General features: G+C 53.2%; 2 protein-coding genes across 5 annotated transcripts in view; one reads left to right on the top strand and one right to left on the bottom strand.

Moving 5' to 3' along the window:
- The window catches only part of FRMD5 (FERM domain containing 5), a 104,718-nt gene extending 97,927 nt beyond the window's left edge, over positions 1–6,791 (top strand). For 2 of the 4 annotated variants that reach the window (XM_074880555.1, XM_074880557.1), the window contains 3 exons: positions 391–459; positions 632–738; positions 3,793–6,791. In XM_074880555.1, coding sequence (XP_074736656.1) covers positions 391–459; positions 632–738; positions 3,793–4,379 — 763 coding nt within the window. In that variant the 3' untranslated portion in view covers positions 4,380–6,791. The remainder of the gene's footprint in view (positions 1–390; positions 460–631; positions 739–3,792) is intronic. The other 2 variants (XR_012630429.1, XM_074880556.1) reach the window with 2 other exon arrangements.
- Positions 6,792–9,182: 2,391 nt separating this feature from the next.
- Positions 9,183–21,716, bottom strand: WDR76 (WD repeat domain 76). The gene is made up of 13 exons (XM_074880099.1): positions 21,608–21,716; positions 20,872–21,108; positions 19,980–20,072; positions 18,066–18,121; positions 17,078–17,198; positions 16,191–16,292; positions 16,062–16,105; positions 15,817–15,970; positions 14,082–14,234; positions 12,486–12,700; positions 11,870–12,022; positions 10,281–10,334; positions 9,183–9,579 (listed from the first exon to the last, which is right to left on the bottom strand). Exons 1-13 carry the CDS (start codon positions 21,674–21,676, stop codon positions 9,324–9,326), a joined length of 1,707 nt encoding a protein of 568 aa, XP_074736200.1. The 5' UTR covers positions 21,677–21,716; the 3' UTR covers positions 9,183–9,323.
- Positions 21,717–21,766: the final 50 nt, after the last annotated feature.

Below are 21,766 nucleotides of genomic sequence, written 5' to 3'. Positions count from 1 at the left end.
TCCTGGGGGGTGTTGCTCCTTCCTGGCCTGGGAGGGAGAGTCTGGACCCGGGGCCTCATATCTCTGCAGGACAAGAGACCTCAGCGCATCCCCTGCTGCACGATGGCCATGGCGTGTCCCCGCCTCCCCAGGGGGAGGTGACCCCACAGTATCTCATGCCAGGAGAAGCACCAAAATGTGGCGGTGGAGGTGCCAGCCCAGCCTTTCCAAGCTCTTCCATCACCCCGATTTCCAGCAAATATTTCTGCTTTCCCCTGGAGCCACGGGGAGAGGCCCCCCGGGGTGGGGGGGGCGAGGCTGTGCCAGGGCGTGGTGTGTGGCGGGGGTGGCTCACGGCTGGCCGGTGCGGTGCCCACGTCCTGACGGCAGCTGTTCTTGAACCTCCCGCAGTGGCCGCGTTGCAAAGGAGGTGATGGAGTCCAGCGCCAAGATCAAGAGGGAGCCCCCCGAGATTCACCGGTAAGAGCCCGGCAGCAGCAGCACGGTGCAGCCCACGGGACCGGCTCTCACCCTCCCCCACCCCCCCCACCCCCGGCGTTCGGTACCCGGCTCCCCGGGGCGGTGGAGGGACCAAAGCGGGAGAGCTGCTGCGTGCCTGGGGCTCTGACACTGTCCCCGTTCTGGTCCCCAGGGCAGGGCTGGTGCCGAGCCGGAGCTGCCCCTCCATCACCCATGGCCCCCGGCTGAGCAGCGTGCCCCGCACCCGGAGGAGAGCCGTGCACATCTCCATCATGGAAGGTAGGGCACGGGGCGGCCCTGGGGACACGCACACGGGTGCGCATACGCACCCCCCAAAAGCTGATGCACACACCCAGATAAAAATCAGACTTTTGTAGCCCCTGAGGGTCCCTGCTGTGTCCCCAGGGTCTTGCAGCAAGGCTGGATGGCACCAGATGTTGCTCCTGTGGGTCGGGGCCAGTTTGGCAGCAGTAGTTGAGCCCAGACAAAGCAGAGGGCAGGGGGCTGTGACGGGATGGAAGTTTCCAGTGCAGAAGCAAGTGGAGGAGAATTTCTCAGCAATGATAATTTAGATTAAATTATCTGCAGGGTCTCGGCAGAGTGTTGCTGAGAGCCACCGGGCTGGTGTCTGGCCACACACAGGAACAAGCTGCTCTGCAAAATAACTTGTCACCCACCTGGAAGCTGCTCCTGGCTGGCCAGTGGCCACTGCCAACAGCTTGCCAGCCTGCCAGGCCGGCGCGCTGGGCCAGCCTGCGGTGGGGAGACTGGTCCCCCCTGTCCCAGGGCTGGCTGTGAGGGCGCACAGAAGTTTGGAAAGCTGAGAGGTGGGTGAAGGAGCGTGGGGAGAGGGAGTGGCTGCGCCCTGCGGTCGTGCCCTGCACCCGACAGGCTGCGGGACCAGCCCCTGCCCCGGCACGGCCGCACCGATCCCCCTCCCCAGGCAACGGGCACGGGCAGGGTGCAGAAACGCTGCTGGCTCGAAGGGACGGGTCCCTCGGAGCAGGAATGGAATTTATGCCCATCGAGGGAGCCCAGGGCTGACACCTGCGCTGATCTGGGGGGCAGGAGCATGCCTGGCAGCTGCAGACGAGGTCACCTCTGCCACCCAGTTAAATGTGAGCACCCTCTCCCCGCCTCCCCGCGTGCCGTTGCGAAGTGGCGAGAGCATTAAATAGCCTCCCACAATAAATTACCCCGAGCTGGCACGGCCTCCCGGTACCACCCCTGCCCCGGCAGCTGCTTTTCTTCACTCTCACTTCAGCTGGGTCCTGTGGAAATGCGGGAGCCCAAAATAGCCCCGAGCCCGGGGCCAGTCCCACTTGCGTCAGCCGTGCTGGTGGGCGAGCAGCCGTCCCCGCGTCCTCTCTCAGCCCCGCTGCCGCCATGGTGAAGTGCCTGATCAAGATTAAAACCAAAGTCAGCGTCCACCTGCGGCTCATCAACCACTGCTGCCGGGCGGTGAGGGTCCGGGTGCTGGCCCTGGGGCCGCGGCTGCTGGCCCGGGCTCTGGGGGCTTTGCCGCTCCTCCCAGCTCTCCCCAGCCGCGACGCTCCACAGGGCCCAGGTAACCACGCCGCCGGGCTGCGCCGCATCCGGGCTCCTCCTCGGCAGGGGCGTCCCCGGGGGTCCCCACGAGCACAGCTCAGGGGGATGCAGGGATGTGGGGTGCAAGATGCTTGGGGGGGGGAGTGGGCTGGGGGCTCCCGCGCTGGCTGGATCTTGGGCCGTTATTACCACAAAGCAGCTCCGGTTTTGGTGCTGGACCCAGCTTTTCCCAGATTCTCCAGCTTTTTACATCAGTCCCATGGAGCAAGCAGGTGGCGGGGAAGTTTGGGTCTGGGGGAGCAGCGCTCTCACGGCACTGATGAGCAGAGGGACCCCCCCACATCGGGGAGCCGAGCTGCTGCCCGCCCCGGGGGGTGCCCACCCTGTCAGGGACATGGCTGATGCAGCGAGCGGACATTCACATGAATTGGAAACAGCTCTCAGGGTGAGGTTTCCTCCTCCACCACGCTTGTCGGCGGAGCTGCCCCACCAGCGCCCGCAGCGGCACTCGCGTTAAGCCGCGCTGAGCCAGAGGCATCCGGGGAGTATTTACAAGCGAGAGGTTGCAAAGCCCCGGGGAATGCAGGCAGGACGGGCTCCGGGCCCTTCGCTTCACCCTTTGGCAGCGCCCTCCCCGCCAGGGGAAAGGTCCGGCCCCAGCTGCGTGGTGGCACCGGGGACCCGTGGGTCCCGGCCATCGCTACCTCCCCGCGGCACGGGGCGCTGCGACAGCAGAACCGCTGTGAAAACTGCAAGAAACAATTCCTGCGCTTGTGGGGTTTCTTGGAATTTGGGCGTTTTGGCAGGGGGGAAGATGTTCCCCTGACCCTGGTGCAGAGGGCAGCTCGGCTGTAGCTCTGGCTCGACCGAGCGTGTGGCTGGGCGGGCTGGCACACAGCTCCTCATGCAGCTCCTGTTACCGTGTGTAAAACATTTGTTTATTTTAGCAAATCACTAGAAACGAGAGGTGGTCAGCGACTCAGGGCTGACGTCCCCGCAGAGCCAGCTGCTGGGGGGCTGCGCATCTCCCACCTGCTCTATCATCTCCCCCTCGCCAGGCAGGCACAGCCTTGCCTTTCCTGCGATTTTAATTCCTCACCTCAAGGCCGGGGGCAGCTGCTTCTCCCGGGGCTCCCGTGGGGGGCTCGGCCATGCTGCCCGCGTGCAGGTGCAGCTGCGGTGCGGCCAGGACCCCACTGCATCTCCTCAGGGTGCTGGGGTTCAGGGAGGGGGGTGCTGTGCCAGACAGGAGGTAAATCCATAAGGATAAATCCCTGAGGATTTCCCCGAGGGCTGCAGCAGGCTCAGCCACTCCTGTGGTGCCGTGTGGAGAGCTCGTGCTTTGGGGGGTGTTTCTGTCCCCCACCCCATCCTTGCACCCCCCACTGCTGCTATGGCTGTGCTTCCTGCCTGTGTCCAGCCAGCGTGGGCAGCCTGCCCGTGGCATCGCCCACTCCCGGGCAGGGGCTGGCGTTGCAGGGCAGGGGGGGGCTGTCACCTCGGGGCGGTTGGCACCAGGACATGTTTGTGATCAACTGACGACAAGCGCGGGCCCCTGCCTGTGGCTGTCAGTGACAGTGACAGGTCAGGGGGGTGTTGGAGCGTCACTGTCATGGTCATGAGCTGCTGTGGGCCACAGCTGCCGGCCCCGAGGGACAAAACCCAACAAAAAACAACCCGGGGCACCCGTGCTGTGTCAGGGGCAGCGCCGGGTGATGCGGGACCCCCCTTTCCACACCTCTGAGCGTCCCCCCTTTCTTTTCTTCCCCTCTGTTGCCCCCCCAGGCCTGGAGTCTCTGCGCGACAGCGCCCACTCAACCCCGGTGCGCTCAGCCTCCCACGGCGACGCCTTCACGGCCCCCGGGCGCAGCGGCCGCGCCGAGAGCAGCGAGCGGGTGGCCGTCATCGCTGACGAGAACTACAGCCCGGCCGACAGCGTGCTGCCCACGCCGGTGGCCGAGCACAGCCTGGAGCTGATGCTGCTCTCACGGCAGGCGAACGGGGCCCCGTGCAGCATCGAGGAGGAGAAGGAGTCGGAGGCCGGCACGCCGGCGGCGGGCGAGGCGGAGGAGGTGGGCGGCGAGCTGCGGGCCCTCTGCCCTGGCACCGGCAGCCTGGGGGCAGCGCAGGTGGAACAGGTGAATAAGTTTGTTTTAAGTGTCCTCCGTTTGCTCCTTGTGACAGTTGGACTCCTCTTTGTTTTGCTCCTCCTCCTGATCATCCTTACCGAGTCCGACCTTGACACTGCCTTTTTCCGTGATATCCGCCAGACCCCCGAATTCGAGCAGTTCCATTACCAATACTTTTGTCCCCTCAGGCGATGGTTTGCCTGCAAAGTCCGTGCCGTGGTAAGCCTGCTCATTGACACCTGAAGGCAGGAGCCGCCCCGTAACTAGCTGGGGGCCTGGGGAGAGACCTGCTGCCGTCCCCCGCGCGCGGGACCCACCGCGGCGCCTTCGGCACACGCACACACCCACACTAAAATCCTCCCTTCCCGCCCCAGAGCCCGGCGCGGGCGAGGCGGTGGCTTTCCGGGAGGAAGAGGAGGGTGGTGGGCACAGCAGCCCCCCCCGGGGCCTCCTCCTCCCCGCGCTCGGCCGCGCTGCTCCCACCCCCGGAGCCCGCACAACACCACTTCACCGTTCGATTCTCACAGAGGCGCGTACGACTTTGGAAGCACCGAGCAAAGAGAGGAATTGATTTTACTCTTGCGCCCGTCCCGGCGGCACCACGTTACGCAGGAGCTTTAGCAATGGTGCTACTGAGTATTAATTTAAACACTCGTGTACTGTTACGTTATTAAATCCGCCACTGTGCACACCCACCTCCTTCCAAGTACCGCTTTGCAGAAACCCCTCCCCGCTAACCGGAGTCTCCTACGCGGCGATGCGCGGCGGGACGCTGTCGGGGGATGCCCCGGTTCCCCCCGCTGGCAGGCGGGCACACGAGCCGGGTCCCTGCACCCACCGGGAGCCCTCGCCCTGCGCCGCCGACTCGCCCTTTCGTCGCTTTTTTCTAAGCCTTGAAGCGTCGGCGCTCCCGAGGGCAGGGAGAGCACAGGCAGGCGAGAGCACGCCGGGCACCCTCGGCCAAGCCTGGGCGCGTAGCCAGCGGCGACCGCGTCGGATTTATTAGGAAGACCTTTAGCCTCCAAAAGTTGTACCTATTTTGTACGAAAAACAAAAAAACAACAAAAAAAGAGACTGTTTCAAGGTCTATTTTAACAACGAAATGCTATTTTGTTATCGAATCTAATCAAGCCTTTTTTTACTTTACGGATTGGGTGACCGCGGTGCCGCTGTACCAAGCGGTTCGCGCGGAGCAAATGGTTTAAGAGTAAACACTTTTGTAGCCCGGAAGCCTAAACCAGATTAACCCGTTGCTAGTTTTGGAATAGAGAAAGGAGCTCTAATTTTGTGACTTTTCCGAAGATGAAAAGGACAGAACTACAGGAGTGGAGGTGACACTGAACAAGCCAGTGGACAGCCATTAGACCCATCTGTTCTTAAGCAAAAATCAATAAAACCAACTCGTCGTACTTGTGACACAACCACCGGGACCTTCGTTACCTGGGAAGCCGCTGACTATTTACACAGGGAGCAATAAAAGCCAGTTCTGTTAAGTTTTGGTTGAGGCGTTGGACATACTGAACAGAAAAGGTGAAAACAGGTGAGCGAGTTTTATTTCATCTCAGGGAGAGATTTTACGTCAGCTGGGGCCATAACTGCAGTTTTAAAAAGCCCGATTTCCGCGTTCTTGTCTCGGAGCAGCCCACCACCCCCCGGCGCGCGCCCCAGCTCCCACAGCCCTCGCCCGGTGCAGGAGCGCGACGACGTTGGTCGATCCAACGCCGCGATGGGTCGTTTGTCACCGCAATAAGGAGAGAGGCCCCATTTAGGCGCTGCCTGGCGGGGCAGGGGGGGAATAAAGACCCAGGCCCTGGTGTCTCGGCGTCGCTGCCAGCGCCGGGGCCGAGGAGGGTTTGGCACCCAGCCCCCGGCTCCTGAGCAGGCAGGAGCCGCCGCGAGCGACCAAGGAATCGATTTTTACACGATAATCCTGTTTTATGCAACATAGCAAAATTAACTCTTAGCGTAGTGTTCCTACCTCAGCCCGTAGTTAATGGTGTTTCTATGCAGTGCGTGGTAGTCCCAAACATGACGTTTTTCGCCCCGGGTTGAAGATGCAGCGTTCCCTCCTCCTCCTCCTCCTCCTCGCGGCCGGTGTCCTGCGCCATGTCGTGACAGCGCAGCCCGCACCCGAGACATCTCCCCTCCCTCCAATACCAAGCGCAGCCTCCGAGGACCCGCCCTGGCAACCTTCTCCATCGGCTTACTCTAGCGTAGCGATAAATGCCAGACCTAGTTTACCTCTGCAGTTTTCACCCAGCGTTTTACTGCAAAACCACAAGAACTGGTGATTTTTCATTGTATGTTTTTCCTGTACGTTCCATATTCTGTCTTGTGTTTCACTACCTGTTAGTTTTACCTGTCTTTATATTAAAACGTTGTTTCCATAGGTTCTTATATCAGAGAAGAAAAGTCTCGTAATAGCATACTGCATCTTTAAGCAGTAGATGGCAAAATACCTGAAAATGTGAATTTCTTAGTTTTCATAAAAAAAATAAATCTAGAAATTAACCTTTCATGTGCCAAATACTGTAAGTTACATTTTTCCTTCCAAATGTACCTTTTTCTACATATTCAATATCTTAGTTAGCATAAAATCATTGGTGCCATGAAAAGTATTTTTAAATTTAAATAAATATTTAAATATCATGAAAACCAGAGTTGGCATGAGATTTGTTCAGCCTTTGTAGTGTCGGTACTGGTTTTTCACTTGAGCAAAAATCTCAGCTGGAGCCCTGCGGGGGATTTGCCCTTTGGGCAGGAAGCGGCCCGGGGGGCACAGCCCCAAAACGGGAATTCTGTGCCCCCACGAGCACGGGCAGCGGCGGGGACGTGTGGGCCAGAGCTAACGGCAGCGGCAGAGACTGGAGAGTAACCAAGTCCCAGCTCCCTCCCAGAGCAACGTCGGGGCGTAAGGGGATTCCTGTCCTGGCAGCACCCAGCCAGCAGCGCCCAGACCACACGGTCTGATCCGATCCGTCCCGACACACTCCGGGCACTCGGGTTTTCTCCCGCAGAGCCGAGCAAACCACCGCAGCCCCGCAAGGTCTGACCTTGGCATTGCGGGTCCCTGCAGGGGACGGGGCTTGTGACAGCCACAGCCTCTCCCCATGTCTCGGCCTTAATGGTGCCCCTGACCCATGGCACGGCAGTGACACGTGACACGAGTGACACACAACACGTGACAACACATCAGTGACACACAACACACACCAGGGACACATGACAGACATCAGTAATTCAGGACACAGGACACGTGATGTGACTCATGCCAGTGACATGACACTCATCAGTGACACACGAGATGTGACACGACGCGTCAGTGAGACACAACACACGTCAGTGACACATGAGATGTGACACGACGCGTCAGTGAGACACAACACACGTCAGTGACACATGAGATGTGACACGACGCGTCAGTGAGACACAACACAGTCAGTGACATGTGAAATGTGACGTGACACATCAGTGACCCACAACACACGTCAGTGACAATTTTCAAGGCGAGCTCTGCCAAGCTGTGGGGTGGGACGCAGCGTCCCCTCCTCAGAGGGGCCGAGGCTGCAACCACAACACAGGGGCCAGGCCCACCACCCCTCTGCGGCGCCCACAGCACCCGCAGCACCGCGCCAAGGCCAAGTCCAACACACAACCACGGAGCTTCCCTCAAACCGCGCCTGTGGCACCCACCTGCGCTGAGCCCTTCCCCCTGCCCTGGGAGGGTGCAACCAGCCGCCCTGCTGAGGGGACAGACCTGGCCGAGGGCACGATGCCAGCCCCAAGGGCTGGGGACACCGACTCCCGCCGGCCCCAAGGGATCGGGGTCGCGTCCCATGCGGTGGGTTATGAGGGGGGTGAATCTTTTGGATTCCCTGAGAGCCTGCGGCAGTGGAAGAGCTGGTCCTGGCTCAGTCTCTGCTCGGCAGAGCCACAGCGTGGGTCCAGTCACAGCAGGGACTCAGTGGAACAATTTGTTGGTAACTTTATTAACTGACAACTTTAGGGAGTGAATAAAGGCACTTTGGAACAACCAACTGATAACCGACCAACTGATAACCTTCAAATCAACTGATAACCTTCAGCGACCCTCAGGGAGCAAATAAAGTCTCTTTGGAACGACAAACCGATACCAACCAATAACTGACCAACTAATAACCGACCAACTGATACCAACCGATAACTGACCAACTAATAATCGACCAACTGATACCAACCGATAACTGACCAACTAATACCAACTGATAACTGACCAACTAATAACCGACCAACTGATACCAACCGATAACTGACCAACTAATACCAACCAATAACTGACCAACTAATAATCGACCAACTGATACCAACCGATAACTGACCAACTAATAACCAACCAACTGATACCAACTGATAACTGACCAACTAATAACCGACCAACTGATACCAACCGATAACTGACCAACTAATAACCGACCAACTGATACCAACTGATACCCAACCAAGGAATAAAGGCACTTTAGCAATGAGATTCTTTTCCAAACAACCCGCCAACAACCAGCTGATGACAATTCGTACAAAACTTAACTACACGAATCTATGTGAGAGTGGAAAGAGAAGAGGGGGTGGGAAATGAGGAATCCCCCTCTGGGATCCCGCGGTGCTGTAGAGCAGCCAGCTTGGTCTGTAGGTGTTGGGTGGACAAAGACACCCCACGGGTCTAGAAGGTTCTTGTTGGCTGTACCCACACAGTGAGGCAAGTTGTGTCTCTGGCCACCAACGGGAAGGATGGGGAGAGGCCCACGAGTTGTCTGAGACATCCCCTCACAGAATCTCCGAGTAGCTTGTGCCCATCGGGGAGCACTGAGCTGGCAGGGAGCCAGCACCACACAGTCACTCATGGAAATTGCTAAAAAGTGCCTGAGACTCGCAGCAAGTATCCTACTGATCCAGCGGGGTTTCTTTTTTTGAAAAATAACTTTGGTATTGGGGAAAAAGATCTGGTTTGGTGTGGACTGACTGTCATAGCAGGATTAGTATTTTGTTTTAATTAAAGAAGAGAATGCTAAAGGTAGTTTAGCAGATTTATTTTAAAGCTTTTAAAATACGCTTTTGTCCTGAGAAAATACAGTTAGCTGAGGAACAGCTTAATACAGATTAAACAAATTTAATGCAAAAAGGAAAAAAAAAAAAAAATCGAAGCCATGTGTTTTATTCTTTGAACACATGAAGGCGGCCACTGGAGTTGCCACCCACTAAGATGTTCTTACTGGGGTGAACCACGTTAATGGAACACACGGAACCAAGGCAGTCGAGGTTGGAAAAGGAGTGCAACAATTTCCCAGTGTCCTGGAAGACTTCGATCTGTCTCGGCCGTGCCATGCTGCCCACCACGAAGCAGTCTTCCCGTTTAGGGTCCCATATTGCTTGGAACCTGGTTAACCAGCGCCCCGTGTTATTGTTGTGTCTTCAGAGAAACAAACAGGGACAAAGAAAGAGAGAAATATTCCTCTTACTGAATCCTGTATTTTTAAGTATCATCATTTATGCCGTATTTGCTTGCGCCCATCGTCCTCGCCTCGCAGCCACTCGCGCTGCTCAGGGGATCACTGTCCTCTGGCGGGTGGGGTGGGACCAAGGGGATGAAGGAGACGGTACTTTGACAGAAGCGGTTACTAGTCAGAGTGGTTTGGTTGTGTATTTTAGTAAAAACAGGACCAACACGCATCAGGCCTCTCAATAAACTGCAAACTAAGAATTTTCAAGCCAGTCCCTGTTCTCGTCCCAGCCTCTCAGCAAACCAACCCTGACAACACTTCGCCCTTCTGGAGCACAAAGTGTTTTACAGGAGTTGTGTTACTGTTAAGAAGTAACCTTTGACATTTGGAAAAAAAAAAAAAGGCACAAAGAAAAAGCATTCTGAGACAAACCACATCTCTGAAATCCCAGAACGGTCCATTCCAGGCACACAGAACACTGAAGCTTCCCTGCAGACCTCACCCCCTCGAAGCCGGCTACGCCCCAGTCGTGCTTTATGCACAAAAGCCACTGTGGGCCCCCGTGGGGACAAGGACAAACTCCCACCGAGGAGGGTCCAAGGGCTGCCAGAGCCCCGAGGCTGTTTGGGGACGCAGCCACCTGCGTGCTGTCCCGGGGCATCCCGCTTACCTGACCGTGCTGAGAACCGCCGCCGTCGATGACAAAGAGGAGGTGTCGTAGACCCTGTAACACAAAACAACGCGTTAAGGAGATGTACACGTGTTAAAAAGGCTGCCCTTTCCTCATAAAGCACAGATCAGCACAGCCAGAGCGCACACGAGTCTGGAACACAGGAATGAACAGCACACAGACGTCCAGCTCAAATATAATCATTAAATTTGCTTTTTGACTGGGATTTGCTTTTGGCTGGCGCTGAAGGCCATCCCTTCCCAAAGCTGGGACAGCAGAGCACGGGAACAGCTGCCCAGGGCGGGGGATGGACCCCCCCAAGCCAGCGTCCCGTCTGCCGCGTCGCTGCCCAAACCGGCTGCCCAGGACAGAACGTGAGAGGAGGGAAATCCCACCAGGAACAGCCCCCGTGCCGGGAGCGCCTCACGCAGGCGGGAGGGAGCTCGACTGACAGAACCCATCGACAGATCTCCGGTTCTGGGCTCCCCTTCGCCCCGATAAACATTTAGGGTCCCACCTCCCAGGGGAAAAAGTTCAACGAGCTGCTGAGTTGAAAGCTGTTTTCTTTTTCCTCTGGAGGAGGCAGCGAATAAATGAACCTGCGTCTGTCTGCTCCATTCTGTCGAGCACAAATACGCAGGTTCGCTCACATCCATTTTGTACTCTGACACTTGCTCTGTTAGCACCAAGGATTTACAATTTTCATAACCAAGCTCGCTACAGAGAACAAATCTTCAATTATATACAGTAAATACATCACAGGAAAGAAAGCGTTACAGCAACACAGAGCTCACACAGGAGAGCTCTTCCCTGTGCATGTGGAAGGGGAAGAAAGAAAATCAGATTTCCACACAAAACACAATGCTCTGACAACTGCACCACACTCAGGATCTTTCCAGAAGGCCTGTACTCCCCCACCTTTCCCAAACACACACAATCTGGAGAGCAGAGGCCCCATTTTAAACCCGGCCTTTATGCCCCCACCATTTTGTAGCTGCTGTTCTTTGATACAATTCAGGACTTCGGAACACGGACATGGTGAATATGGAGGTGCAATCAGGTATTTACATGCAGAGACTACCTAAATTATGGTCACAAAACTACAAAGTAGAAAAAAACCCCCCTAGATCTCTAAGACAACACGACTCACAGCAGTTTGAATTCTCAAATAGTAGGCTAGTTACAAAAGAAGCTGACATGATCACAATTTTAAGTACCAGCAGCTAAAAATAAATTTCAGGGTCTAAGCATTTTGTACTTGCATTCACAAGCCGGGTTTTTGGCTAGTTTTGGTTGGTTGGTTTGGGGCTTTTTGTTTGGTTTTGTTTGTTTGATTTTTAAAGACTAACAATACCTGTATATTTTACTGTTCACTGTTAACTATTCTTCAGGCAAATGAGAATTAGAAAAAAAAAAAATCAATCATTAAAAACAACACTAAAAATGCCAAAGCAAGTAAATCTTTATCACTTTTTAAAATAGTGATAAACACAGAAAGCTCTCAGTGATGGGAAATACAGATAGGAAATAATAGTAATAAAAAAACAGTTGACATTTTCCATAGATTATTCCTTCCCCCAGTGTCTTACCTCAGCTTATCATCAGCACACACCGTCACCACTCTGCTCCCAGTTACAGGTGAGAAATAGGCCGAAGCAACACTTTTTGTGTGTCCTTTAAGAGAGCTCACAGGCTTGTTCCCACGAGACTTCAGGTGTCGAACGTCATAAATACAAACATCCCTGCAACACACAGCAGAACACTTCACGGGGGGACAGTTAAAGAATTATTCTCCATTTACCAAAAAACACTGAAGACACACCGCAGGTTTGATCTGAGCTGCGTTTCGAACTTCAGCAGTGTGTGTTCGCTCACAGGGGCAGTGGCTCCAGAGGACTCGGAGAGCCCCAAAACCAGCCCCACCCAACAGCTCCTTAAAACCCCTCTACACTGTGATCTGTCCAAAACCCCAGCGACTTATGAGGCCATTTTGTACCCATTACCAAAAGGTGAAGGAAAGACAAAGCGTATCACATTTTACATCCTGCTAAGAACTAAAAACTTGTTTTCTGAAAAGATCAGGAAAGCTTTGACTGTACACTGAGGCTTACAAATCATCCTCCAAACATCACATTTCTGGCTGACTTCTCTGCAGACAGAACACTGAAAACACAGAGTGACTGCAGTTCATTTTGAGCTACGTACACTGAGCCAGCAGCCATGAAATACTGTTTATTCACTGGGTGGACATGGACCGTCCTTGTCCTTTTGAAGCCAATGTCTGCAGAAAGCTCTGACGATGTTCCTGGGGTCCGTCTGTCCACAATGGCGACGTTGCCGCCCCAGTGTCCTACTATTGCAGTGGAGGCATTATCTTCCAAGAAGTCAAAGGAAGATAAGCTTTCTTCACTTCTGCATATCTGCACACAGAAAAGGTCAAACGTAACCAAAACTATTCAATGAAATACACACAGTTATTCAAAATACCCAAAACACTCCTATGGGCTGTAGATTTCGTGCTTTCCCTCTTTAATATACTAAAAATACTAATGAGGGCTACTTGATTTGCTAGCTCCAGCCCTAGATATCCACGGAGGTAACCTTCCTGTAGAAGTGGCATGCTTTCCACAGAGGAGATAATTAACTATCCAAACAAACCAGCAACAACACACTCCTCAAACTCCTACAGGACACGGTCCCCTCTGCGTGCCGGTAATCAAACGGCCATTCCCCTCGAGCACACTGAGCGAGGATTAACAACACTGTTCCCTTCTCCAGCGCTACAGAAACTTTAGTTGGGCGCAGAAACGTGAATCTGGCTTCCTGTGATTTGGGAGATGAGTCGGGATGGCCAGCCACCTCACCCCAAGGCAGCTTCCCCTCGAGGCAGCCATCAGCCACGCACACACCGACGCTGCAGAAAGCAGCCGCGTCTCGGCGCTCTCTTGGCGTGCAGAGCCTCCCTGTTAGCAGCACGAACACTCCTACAGGTATCGCAAGGCCGTGCAAGCTGGCGCAGGGTAAATGGGGCAGGAGAAGGGCGTTTCCTTCACCCGACCTCTGAAGACACGCTCCTGCAAGCGTTTGGCTCAAGGATTGACCCCCCCCGGACCTTCCTGGCCTCTTCACCAGCTGCCTGCAGACATGTCCCAAGCAGCTGGGCCACCTGCAGCCCCACCAACGCTGCGGTGCTGGGAAGGGCTGCAGAAAAAAAGCTTTGAACTGTTGCAGCTTGTTATATTTTGCCATGCTAGAGAGCTGATCAGTGCAGAGGCATCTGTCAAAAATAAGCAACCAAAGCAGGCATCGCGAAGCTCCGCAGCTACGCTGTCAGCGCACTGTGTCACAGCATTCTGCTCGCTTGAAGCCTGGAAAAGCAAAGTCAGCTCAGGCTTTACGTTGCTTTACAATGTTTATTTGGGGGGGGGGGGGGGCCTTTTTTGTAAGATTTAGTTCTTTTAAATCGCTCTCATTTGTCATTGTTGTAAGATAATGCTTTTTAGTAGAGGCAGATGTTGCTTAAGTACAGAGATATGAAATTAAATTCAATAATTGCAACTGTCTCTGCAGGAAGGAAATTGGGAGTACCCAAGCTGCTAGTACGTTTTATGGAGTAGGAAGCATCTCTGTATTTTTATGATGTTAATTAAAGGTTACTTTATGTGTCCTTGTGGAAGTGGAATCTTGAACTTTCTTGTTAACAAAAGAACCAACAAATAACAACTCGCGTACAAGACTAAAACTTCACAGCAGCACAAGAGGTTTGCAAGGAGTCTGCAGCACAACGGCAGGGGCACTCACCTCGTCAAAGACAGCCCGAGTAACATCACCGCATCGCAGAGTGTCGTTGCTGAGGGACAGCAAGTGAGCAGGATTGAACGGGGAAAAGTGCATGCAGCTGACCGGGTCACTGTGCGGAACGAAGACGTGTGCTCCTTCCTCAGACTTACAGTTCTGAAAAACAAGGGAGATTCAGCGGGTGCTAATCACTGTCGTTATTTCTATTAATCACTGCAACTTTCAAAGTAGTGTCTCTGTTTTTCAGGTGTTCTCAGGGAGTTCCACTGCTGAACAGAGGAGAACTGCCCACACAGGACGGCTCAGCGCAGCACTGCTAGGCTACGGCCTCCCTCCCACTACCATTTTCACCCCTCTACAAGTAATTTAGCTCAAAAGAGCAGTCTCAGCATTCTGTTTCCTAATTAGGAAAAGCTGCCACTTCCTGCTGTAACTGAAGGCACTTCTGTCACTGCGGTCACCGGTGCCACATCTGGACATGGGTACCTGGCTCTTTTTCACTGACAGAACCGGTTTCTCCATGACCTTGCTGAGGACTAAACATACGCCTTTTACATCAAAATATGTACATATTAGGTTACTTAGGACTCGAGCTAAATTATAGTGACCCAAGCTGAATGTAAAGCATCATCTCCTATATCCTCTCTTCTAACTTTGGCATCATTCAAGCTCTGTTATTTATAAAGAAACTGAATAGACCATTTTGAAACAAGTTCCAGTTCATTCCACAAAGACTACTCTGCTCCCAAACTTGGTCAAGTCCAACTCACTTCAGGAAAATAAAACAAGGGAGAACAAAAGGGAAAAAAGTAGCTTTAACAATCCTAGGCTTCCACTGAAATGTCTTTGCAAGGCCACAGAGAGCCTGTGGCACTCGGAGACCTCCACGCTCTTCGACAAGCAGCAACCGCTTGTTAAACTGTACAGAGCAGCTTAAACTTCTTTATAATTAAGAGTCTCAGAGCTGAATTTAGTTCATCAGTTTCCCGAAGCTGTCAAAGCAGAAACGACTCCCAACTCGAGAGGTTAATGGCATTGCCAAAAACGAAAAGAAAATCTGCATGTGTGTGAACTGGAAGCAGCTGGCTTGGATGACGTGGGATCAAAGCAGAGGGTGCGGGGAGAGGTTACAAAGGTGTAAGTCAAGGGCATGGATAAGGATTCTTGCTGCAGGAGTAATTAAGGCAATTCAGAAACGATGGTGAGACTATCTGCAAAGCCCTCAAAAGTTTTCGAGGCACCAAATGCTAAGCTATTTTTCAGAGACAATGTAAGTAAATGTGTGCCAGCATATATATGGCACAGCAATTTTATCTCCACTGTCTGGAAAAACAGTGACTCACTGCAGCTACCCAAAATCTGTACAGACTCAAAAACCAAATACTTGAGCATCCGTTTGCCCTCGCTCTCCAAAACCTGGCTGTGGCATTGCTACAAGGGCACTGTAATTACATCCTGAATCTCTCATCGGTCAATTGCAATTTCTGATAATATTATTTCAGCTAGTGATCCATTTTCTTCCAGTCTGCCCACCAAAATTACCAGTGCAACCTTTCCTCCCATTAAACCCAGGCTTGCCAAGGACCAGACAGACCTTTCAAGCACTTCTGGCAAGCCTCAATTTCAGAGGCACCCTGGTGTTATCCGTGAGAACGGGGAAAGTAAACCACTAACGTGATGCTGATAAAATGACGTGCGAGGCTGCGCCCCGCGGGGGGAGAGTGCCCTAACAACTCACCACGTTCCAGAGACCAATCTGCCCGGACTTGTCTCCAGCTGCCACGAAGAGGACGCTCTCGGATGGATGGATAGCCATGGAGCATACCCGGTATTTCACAACCTTCCTGACGTTCTCTTCGCTGAGGACCATACTGGTCAGCATGTCTTGATATCTAGACAACAGCATTCAAAGGTTAGCTGCTCACGAGAGGGAAGGAGGAGAGCAAGACAACAGGCAGTTTTTAGCTGCTGGCTTCAGATTACCTCTTCACGTCACACAGGCACTTTTCAGTACCATTAGCTTTCACCTACAGAAAGAAAGGAAGTATTTATCAGAATTAGAACCCAAGCTAAATTACCTTGTCCAAAAATAACTAATTTAACTAATAATACCTCACTTATCCTCATCCACGTAGTCAGTAAGTCCTCTGTCAATTTGCTGTTCCCCCCCTGATCTTCTGGAACCATTGGCAAAGGGCCGGCTGGAACTTGAGGCTGGAACGACAGCGGCAATTTTCGTAACTCAAACCAACTGAAATTACCAATAGGGTGAATTGCTGCTTTCCACATACCAGATATTCTCAGAACATGTCTACAATAATACAAAAAATAAACATTTTATAAAAAAACCCCACTCTGTATCAAAATCTTATTAAAAAGATAAATACAACTTTATGAACACAACAGCAAAGACAAACAGCTACCCTACGCTTTTTCCTCTCCCTTCTGATACTCCAGCAAGGTTGATCTTCAGGAACTGTATTCCAGAGATTTACCTTATTCTACAGCACCGCAGAAGATTTAAATTCCCATCTCTCAAAGTAACAGAAGTTTTACTTGCTGCTACGTAACTACTTCGAAAAGGTAGTAAATACTTCAAAGGAAAATAAACCAGATCAAAAGTTACAGTGAAATAAATTAAAACAGAGTGATAAAACTTAATTTAAAGCTGCTCAAATCTATGGGCCGTTGAAAAATGCGTAACGTTTTACCTCAGGACCCTTCTGATCATCCAGAACTGCACTATTTCATCAACTCAACTCACAGAATATTGTCTGACTTTCAGAGAGGACATAGGAAACCTGCTATTTAAAGGTACCTGAGGGTGAAAGAATTTACCTTTTATTATCGGCACTGTGTAACGCACCTTCCCAAACGTCTCAAGGTTTTTACAATAGGCTCAGCAATGACAGGTGTTATCAGTCAACTTCGCCAGCCCTGTTTTTATAAAGCTTCTGTGTATGCACAGACACATCTCCTCTAACCCTTCCCCATCTTACATAGCTCTCTGCTGCTGGCTGGGCAAGTGTCTCCAGCACCGGAACTTCCGAGGGCTCTACTCTCTGTAAGCGCATAGACCTTCGCCGTACGGTTTCATCTTCTGCCTTTTTAGGCCTAGCTCTAGAACAATTAAAACATTTCCAAGTTACAGACGCAGTTCAGTAACACAAGTCCTCTGCGTTTAAGGACAAGACTACAGAGCAGGTTCAGATGTGCAGCTCTAACACCCTGGCCCAGCCTTAGAGCCTGACTAGTCCTGATTCGCTTCAGGAGGGCTGCGGGTGCTCTTCCCTCCGGTGACAGCGAGGAACAAGAAGAGCAGCACTTTGCAATGTGTACATGTACTGCATCTTCATTTTGCTTGTAAAACACCCCGCCACTGTCGCTTCTCTCCCCAGCTCTCTTTATTTATAATTCATCCTCCCACTCACTGATCTAGTCATCTTTCTCCACTTGCTTTCTTTCATCATGTATCTTATTCTTTATTTGGACTTAGGCTCATTTTTCTGCTTTGCCTGGCGCCGTTCTGGCACTGCCAAATGCCTTTTCTTCTACACTAATGGGTTACCCTATCCCTTGCACCTAGTTCTCCCCCTCTTTCTTTCCCACACCTTTTCCCATCATTTGTTTTCATCATTTAACATTTCTTTAGCTACCATGCAAAAATATCGTCAGAAAAAAAAGGAATGTGCTTGAAATACCTAAACACAAACATCGCAAAAAGAACAAATTCTGTAATTTGACAAAAAAGATACTAGTACTGTCATTTTCTTTCCAAAGGATGGCAGAGGAGAGGCACTACCTAGAGGAGCCGCGTGCTCATGAACTCACACAGCTTAAAACAATCAGTTATTCAGCTTCAGCTTTACAGAGAGACCCCTCACGAGCGCCGCCTTTTCGCAGTATCAGGTATGCGCAGATGGAAGCGCTCAGACACCTAACACACGGCGAAGGAACAGGGCTACAAAGCTCATACAGTTACTTTACCTTTTGGTGACATGGGATTGTCCTTTAGCTGCAATTTGGTGAAGTCTTGCAGCTGACTTAAAGAGAAAAAAAAAGATTAAAAATAGATATAACAAGTGTAAAGGATTAACCCGTATAAAATACAATTACCTACAGGCTGCAATAAGCTATATTGTAATTATTTACACCACTTAACAAAAAGGGATTTTTAAGGATCTAGCTGTGCTGGGTCTGCCTTGCTTCCATGTACCAGCAGGAATCCCCCACAGGAGCCCAGCACCGTCTGGATGCTCTGGAGCTTTTCTCTTCACAGAACAAAGAAAACGTGGCCAGGCTGGAGAGGGCCCAGAGAAGGGCCACAAAGATGATCGGGGGACTGGGCAGCCACAGGAGGAAGTGCTGAGAGGTTGGGTTTGTTTGGCCTTGAGAAGAGAAGGCTCTGGGGAGAACTTATCACCATGTTCCAGTATTTGAAGGGTGGCTACGAAGCAGATGGAGACCCCCTTTTACAAGGAGTCACACGGAAAAGATAAGGAGGAACGGGGACAAGTTACTCCGGGGGAGATTCTGACTGGACACAAGAGGAAAATGTTTCACACTGAAAACAATCGGCCCCTGGAATAATCTCCCCGGGGAAGCGGTGGGTTCCCCAACATTGGACACTTTAAGATTCAGCTGGAGGAGGGCTGGGCTGGCTTGTCTAGGCCAGGCTTTTGCCAGAAAGATTGGACCAGCTGATCCTTGAGGCTGCTTCCAACCTGCCCCTCTGTGAAAATATTCTAAATGCTGCACACCAGACACAGAAAGAACCTGCAACCACAGAGGCCTCCGCGCAGTGTCTTCTCCATGACATTTTGAAGACAGGCATTTCGTTCCTGTGGCCTCCAGAGAAGCCGAGCCACACCCAGTTAAGACCACTGCTCCACTGCTGCTCCAGCCAGCGCAGCGTGAACCTGGGCACAAAGATTTGCCTGCACCTCAGATCTGGCAGGGCTAAGGGTATCCGAGATGGCTACGGCTCCTTCTGCTAGTCTTCACTGCTCTGCAGACAGTGCTGTGGTTACAGTCAGACTGCCTAGACTTTGCTGACCTCTCTGAGGGTAACTGGAAGGGGTTATTTTTACTCAAGTTTTGGTCCTGGTGGTAAGGAGTCTTACTGCCAACTAGACAGGCCCAACCATGTCTTGCAGCCTGGTATAATAAGCAAGCAAGCACGCAGCTGTTCAAGGAGGTCATTCACTCACTGCTGCCAGAAAAGGGATCTATTAGGAATTTTTAAAAAAATAATGTAAGAGAATGAAAGAGCGCAGAAAGAAGGGCAAAGGTTTGGATCTACTTGTGTGACAGCATTTGAATTTCCACTGCCTTAACCTCCCAGACAATTTCTCCAGCACAAGAAGAACCATAACGCGGTTGTGTCCGCCCAGGCCAAGCGGGAGGTGGGGGAGGGCCCACTCTGCCCAAGAGCCTCTCCCACCAGCGAGCTGCCCCTGAAGCACCAGAGCTCCTTGGGGAAGGTAGCGTGCCGGGGCAGGTGGGAGCAGGCAGTACACCAGCGGGCAGGAGGCTGCACACACCGTGCTCGTGCCCAGCACACACCAGCACCCTCAGGGAGTGTTTCTCCCGGGGGTCACCTCACCCAGTGCCGCTGGCTCCACGGCGCGGGCACCACACACACTCCTGCTGCCGGTACGGCACGACGCCTGAGCAGAATTTCGCTTTCTCCACCTTTTGTAAGTTTAACCAAGGACCTCCCCTTCTTGGAAAAAGCTAACTAGGAGCACAAAACCCTGGTTTTTTACCCAGTCAGGGCAGTCTGGATGTCCCAGGAAGTTTTCGTGGCTTCCCTCACGCACCTGCCACTGTTAGGGAGGGATGACAGTACAATCACTACGCTGGGAGAGCGTTTTGATGCTACTCAGAATCCATACAAACCTCGTGCAGCTTCAAAGCAGCAAAGAATTTAGCATTTTCTGTAATGTTCTTTAGCCTTTTCCTTTCATAAGCTGATAACTGTGAGTATCCATCCTACAAAAAGAAAAGCCAATTACTCTTCATCGTACAGTTACACAGCCTGCAAGAGACATCCCAGGCTTCTGGGAAGTGAGCCTCTAAATTGATTGTCTAAATTATTTAAAAGTGGCTCAATGTATTTGTAAACAAATAAAGAAACATACAAACTGGGGCAACCCCAGATCAGTCCCAAAACTTGTCCACAGAAGTACTAGCTTGCGTTACAAAACATACTCCTAGTGTTAATTCCACAAAAGGGGCTGCTCATAAAAATCTTTCTGGAATGAAAACAGTACCAAAGCGACTCAATAAAGAACTTGAAACTTCAGCAATACAGCAAACATTGCACATAAGTGGAACGCAGTCTTAGATCATTTTCCTCTTTTATAGAGAAGGTAGACTTGAGAAGTTGAAATGATGATTTAAATATGAGTGCTGACAGAACCATCCTATCCTATGACCGTACGCATGCGTAAAAACGCCTGGAAGACGGTTACTGGCAGCACGACCACGCTGGTGCTTTCGCTAGCGACGTTTGTGTACTCTGACTGATAGCAAGAGCATTTTTTTCACCCCTCAGGCATTCTGAAAGGGTGAAATGAAGTTTCATACTGCCAGTCAGAGAAGCTAAAAAGAAAACACAGTGCACGAGGAGGAAAAGTATTTCCAGCTTTGCTTTTACAAACACAGCAAACGCGCGTCATGCGAGCCCCAGCACCACCGTTTCCTTTGCTGCAGCCCAGGCGCAAATAAGCCTCGACGGAGGCGGCGGCCGCTCCGGGCGCAGCTCGGGCCGGTGCCCGCGGGCACTCACCGCACCAGCGTCTCCCGCTTCGCTCCCGTCGCTCTCCGCATCCCAAACGCCGTCCGGGCCCGGTTCCGGCGGGCGGAGCCTCTTCCCGGCCGGTGCCCGGCCCTCGGCTCCCAGCAGCCGCTTCTGGGGCAGCAGCCGGGCCGCGCCGGGCAGAGGCGTGAGCAGCACCCGCAGCTGCCGCCCCGCGCCCGGCCCCAGGCTGAGCCGCAGCTCGGCGGTGCCCTCCGGGGTGGACTCCTGGGGCGGGAGGGGGGAGGAATAACCGGGGGCTCGGCGGGGACCCGCAGCCGCGGGCCCTTCCCGACAGACACCCGCCTTCCCACCCCGCTTCACCAACCGCGGGCCGCCGGGCCCCTCACTCGAGCCCGGGGCTCCTCTCCCCACAGCCCCGGCCCCTCACTCCAGCCCGGGGCTCCTCTCCCCACAGCCCCGGCCCCTCACTCCAGCCCGGGGCCCTTCTCCCCACAGCCCCGGCCCCTCACTCCAGCCCGGGGCTCCTCTCCCCACAGCCCCGGCCCCTCACTCCAGTCCGGGGCTCCTCTCCCCACAGCCCCGGGCCCTTCTCCCCACAGCCCCGGCCCCTCACTCCAGCCCGGGGCCCTTCTCCCCACAGCCCCGGCCCCTCACTCCCGCCCCGGGCTCCCCATCCCCACAGCCCCGGTCCCCCACACCTTCTCCTCCCAGCCCCGGCCCCCACAGCGCCGGTCCCCCCCTGCTCTCACGGCGGCCCCCGGACCTGCATCCGCTGCTGGGTGAGCGGCGAGGGCTCCTGCGGCTGCAGCGTCCCGGCCTGCGGGAGGGCCATGGCGGGCAGCGGCGGGCTGGGCGCGGGGGCGGAGCGGTCGCTTCCCGCTTCGGCGAGGGGCGGCCCCGGGGGGCGGCCCTGCCCCGGCAA

This window comes from Strix uralensis, chromosome 11 (assembly GCF_047716275.1).
Source record: "Strix uralensis isolate ZFMK-TIS-50842 chromosome 11, bStrUra1, whole genome shotgun sequence".
Lineage (NCBI taxonomy): Eukaryota > Metazoa > Chordata > Aves > Strigiformes > Strigidae > Strix > Strix uralensis.
The sequence above is the reverse complement of the archived record's forward strand: the minus strand, read 5'-3'. Positions and strand labels throughout refer to the sequence as shown.

Excerpts from the sequence above, each read along its gene's own strand:
- WDR76 (XM_074880099.1), bottom strand. The coding sequence starts at position 21,676 with ATGGCCCTCCCGCAGGCCGGGACGCTGCAGCCGCAGGAGCCCTCGCCG. Across the intron at positions 20,073-20,871 it reads AAGCGGGAGACGCTGGTGCG|GATGGATACTCACAGTTATC; the intron begins GTGAGTGCCCGC and ends TTCTTTTTGTAG. Across the intron at positions 14,235-15,816 it reads AGATTGGTCTCTGGAACGTG|AACTGTAAGTCTGAGGAAGG; the intron begins GTGAGTTGTTAG and ends CTTGTTTTTCAG.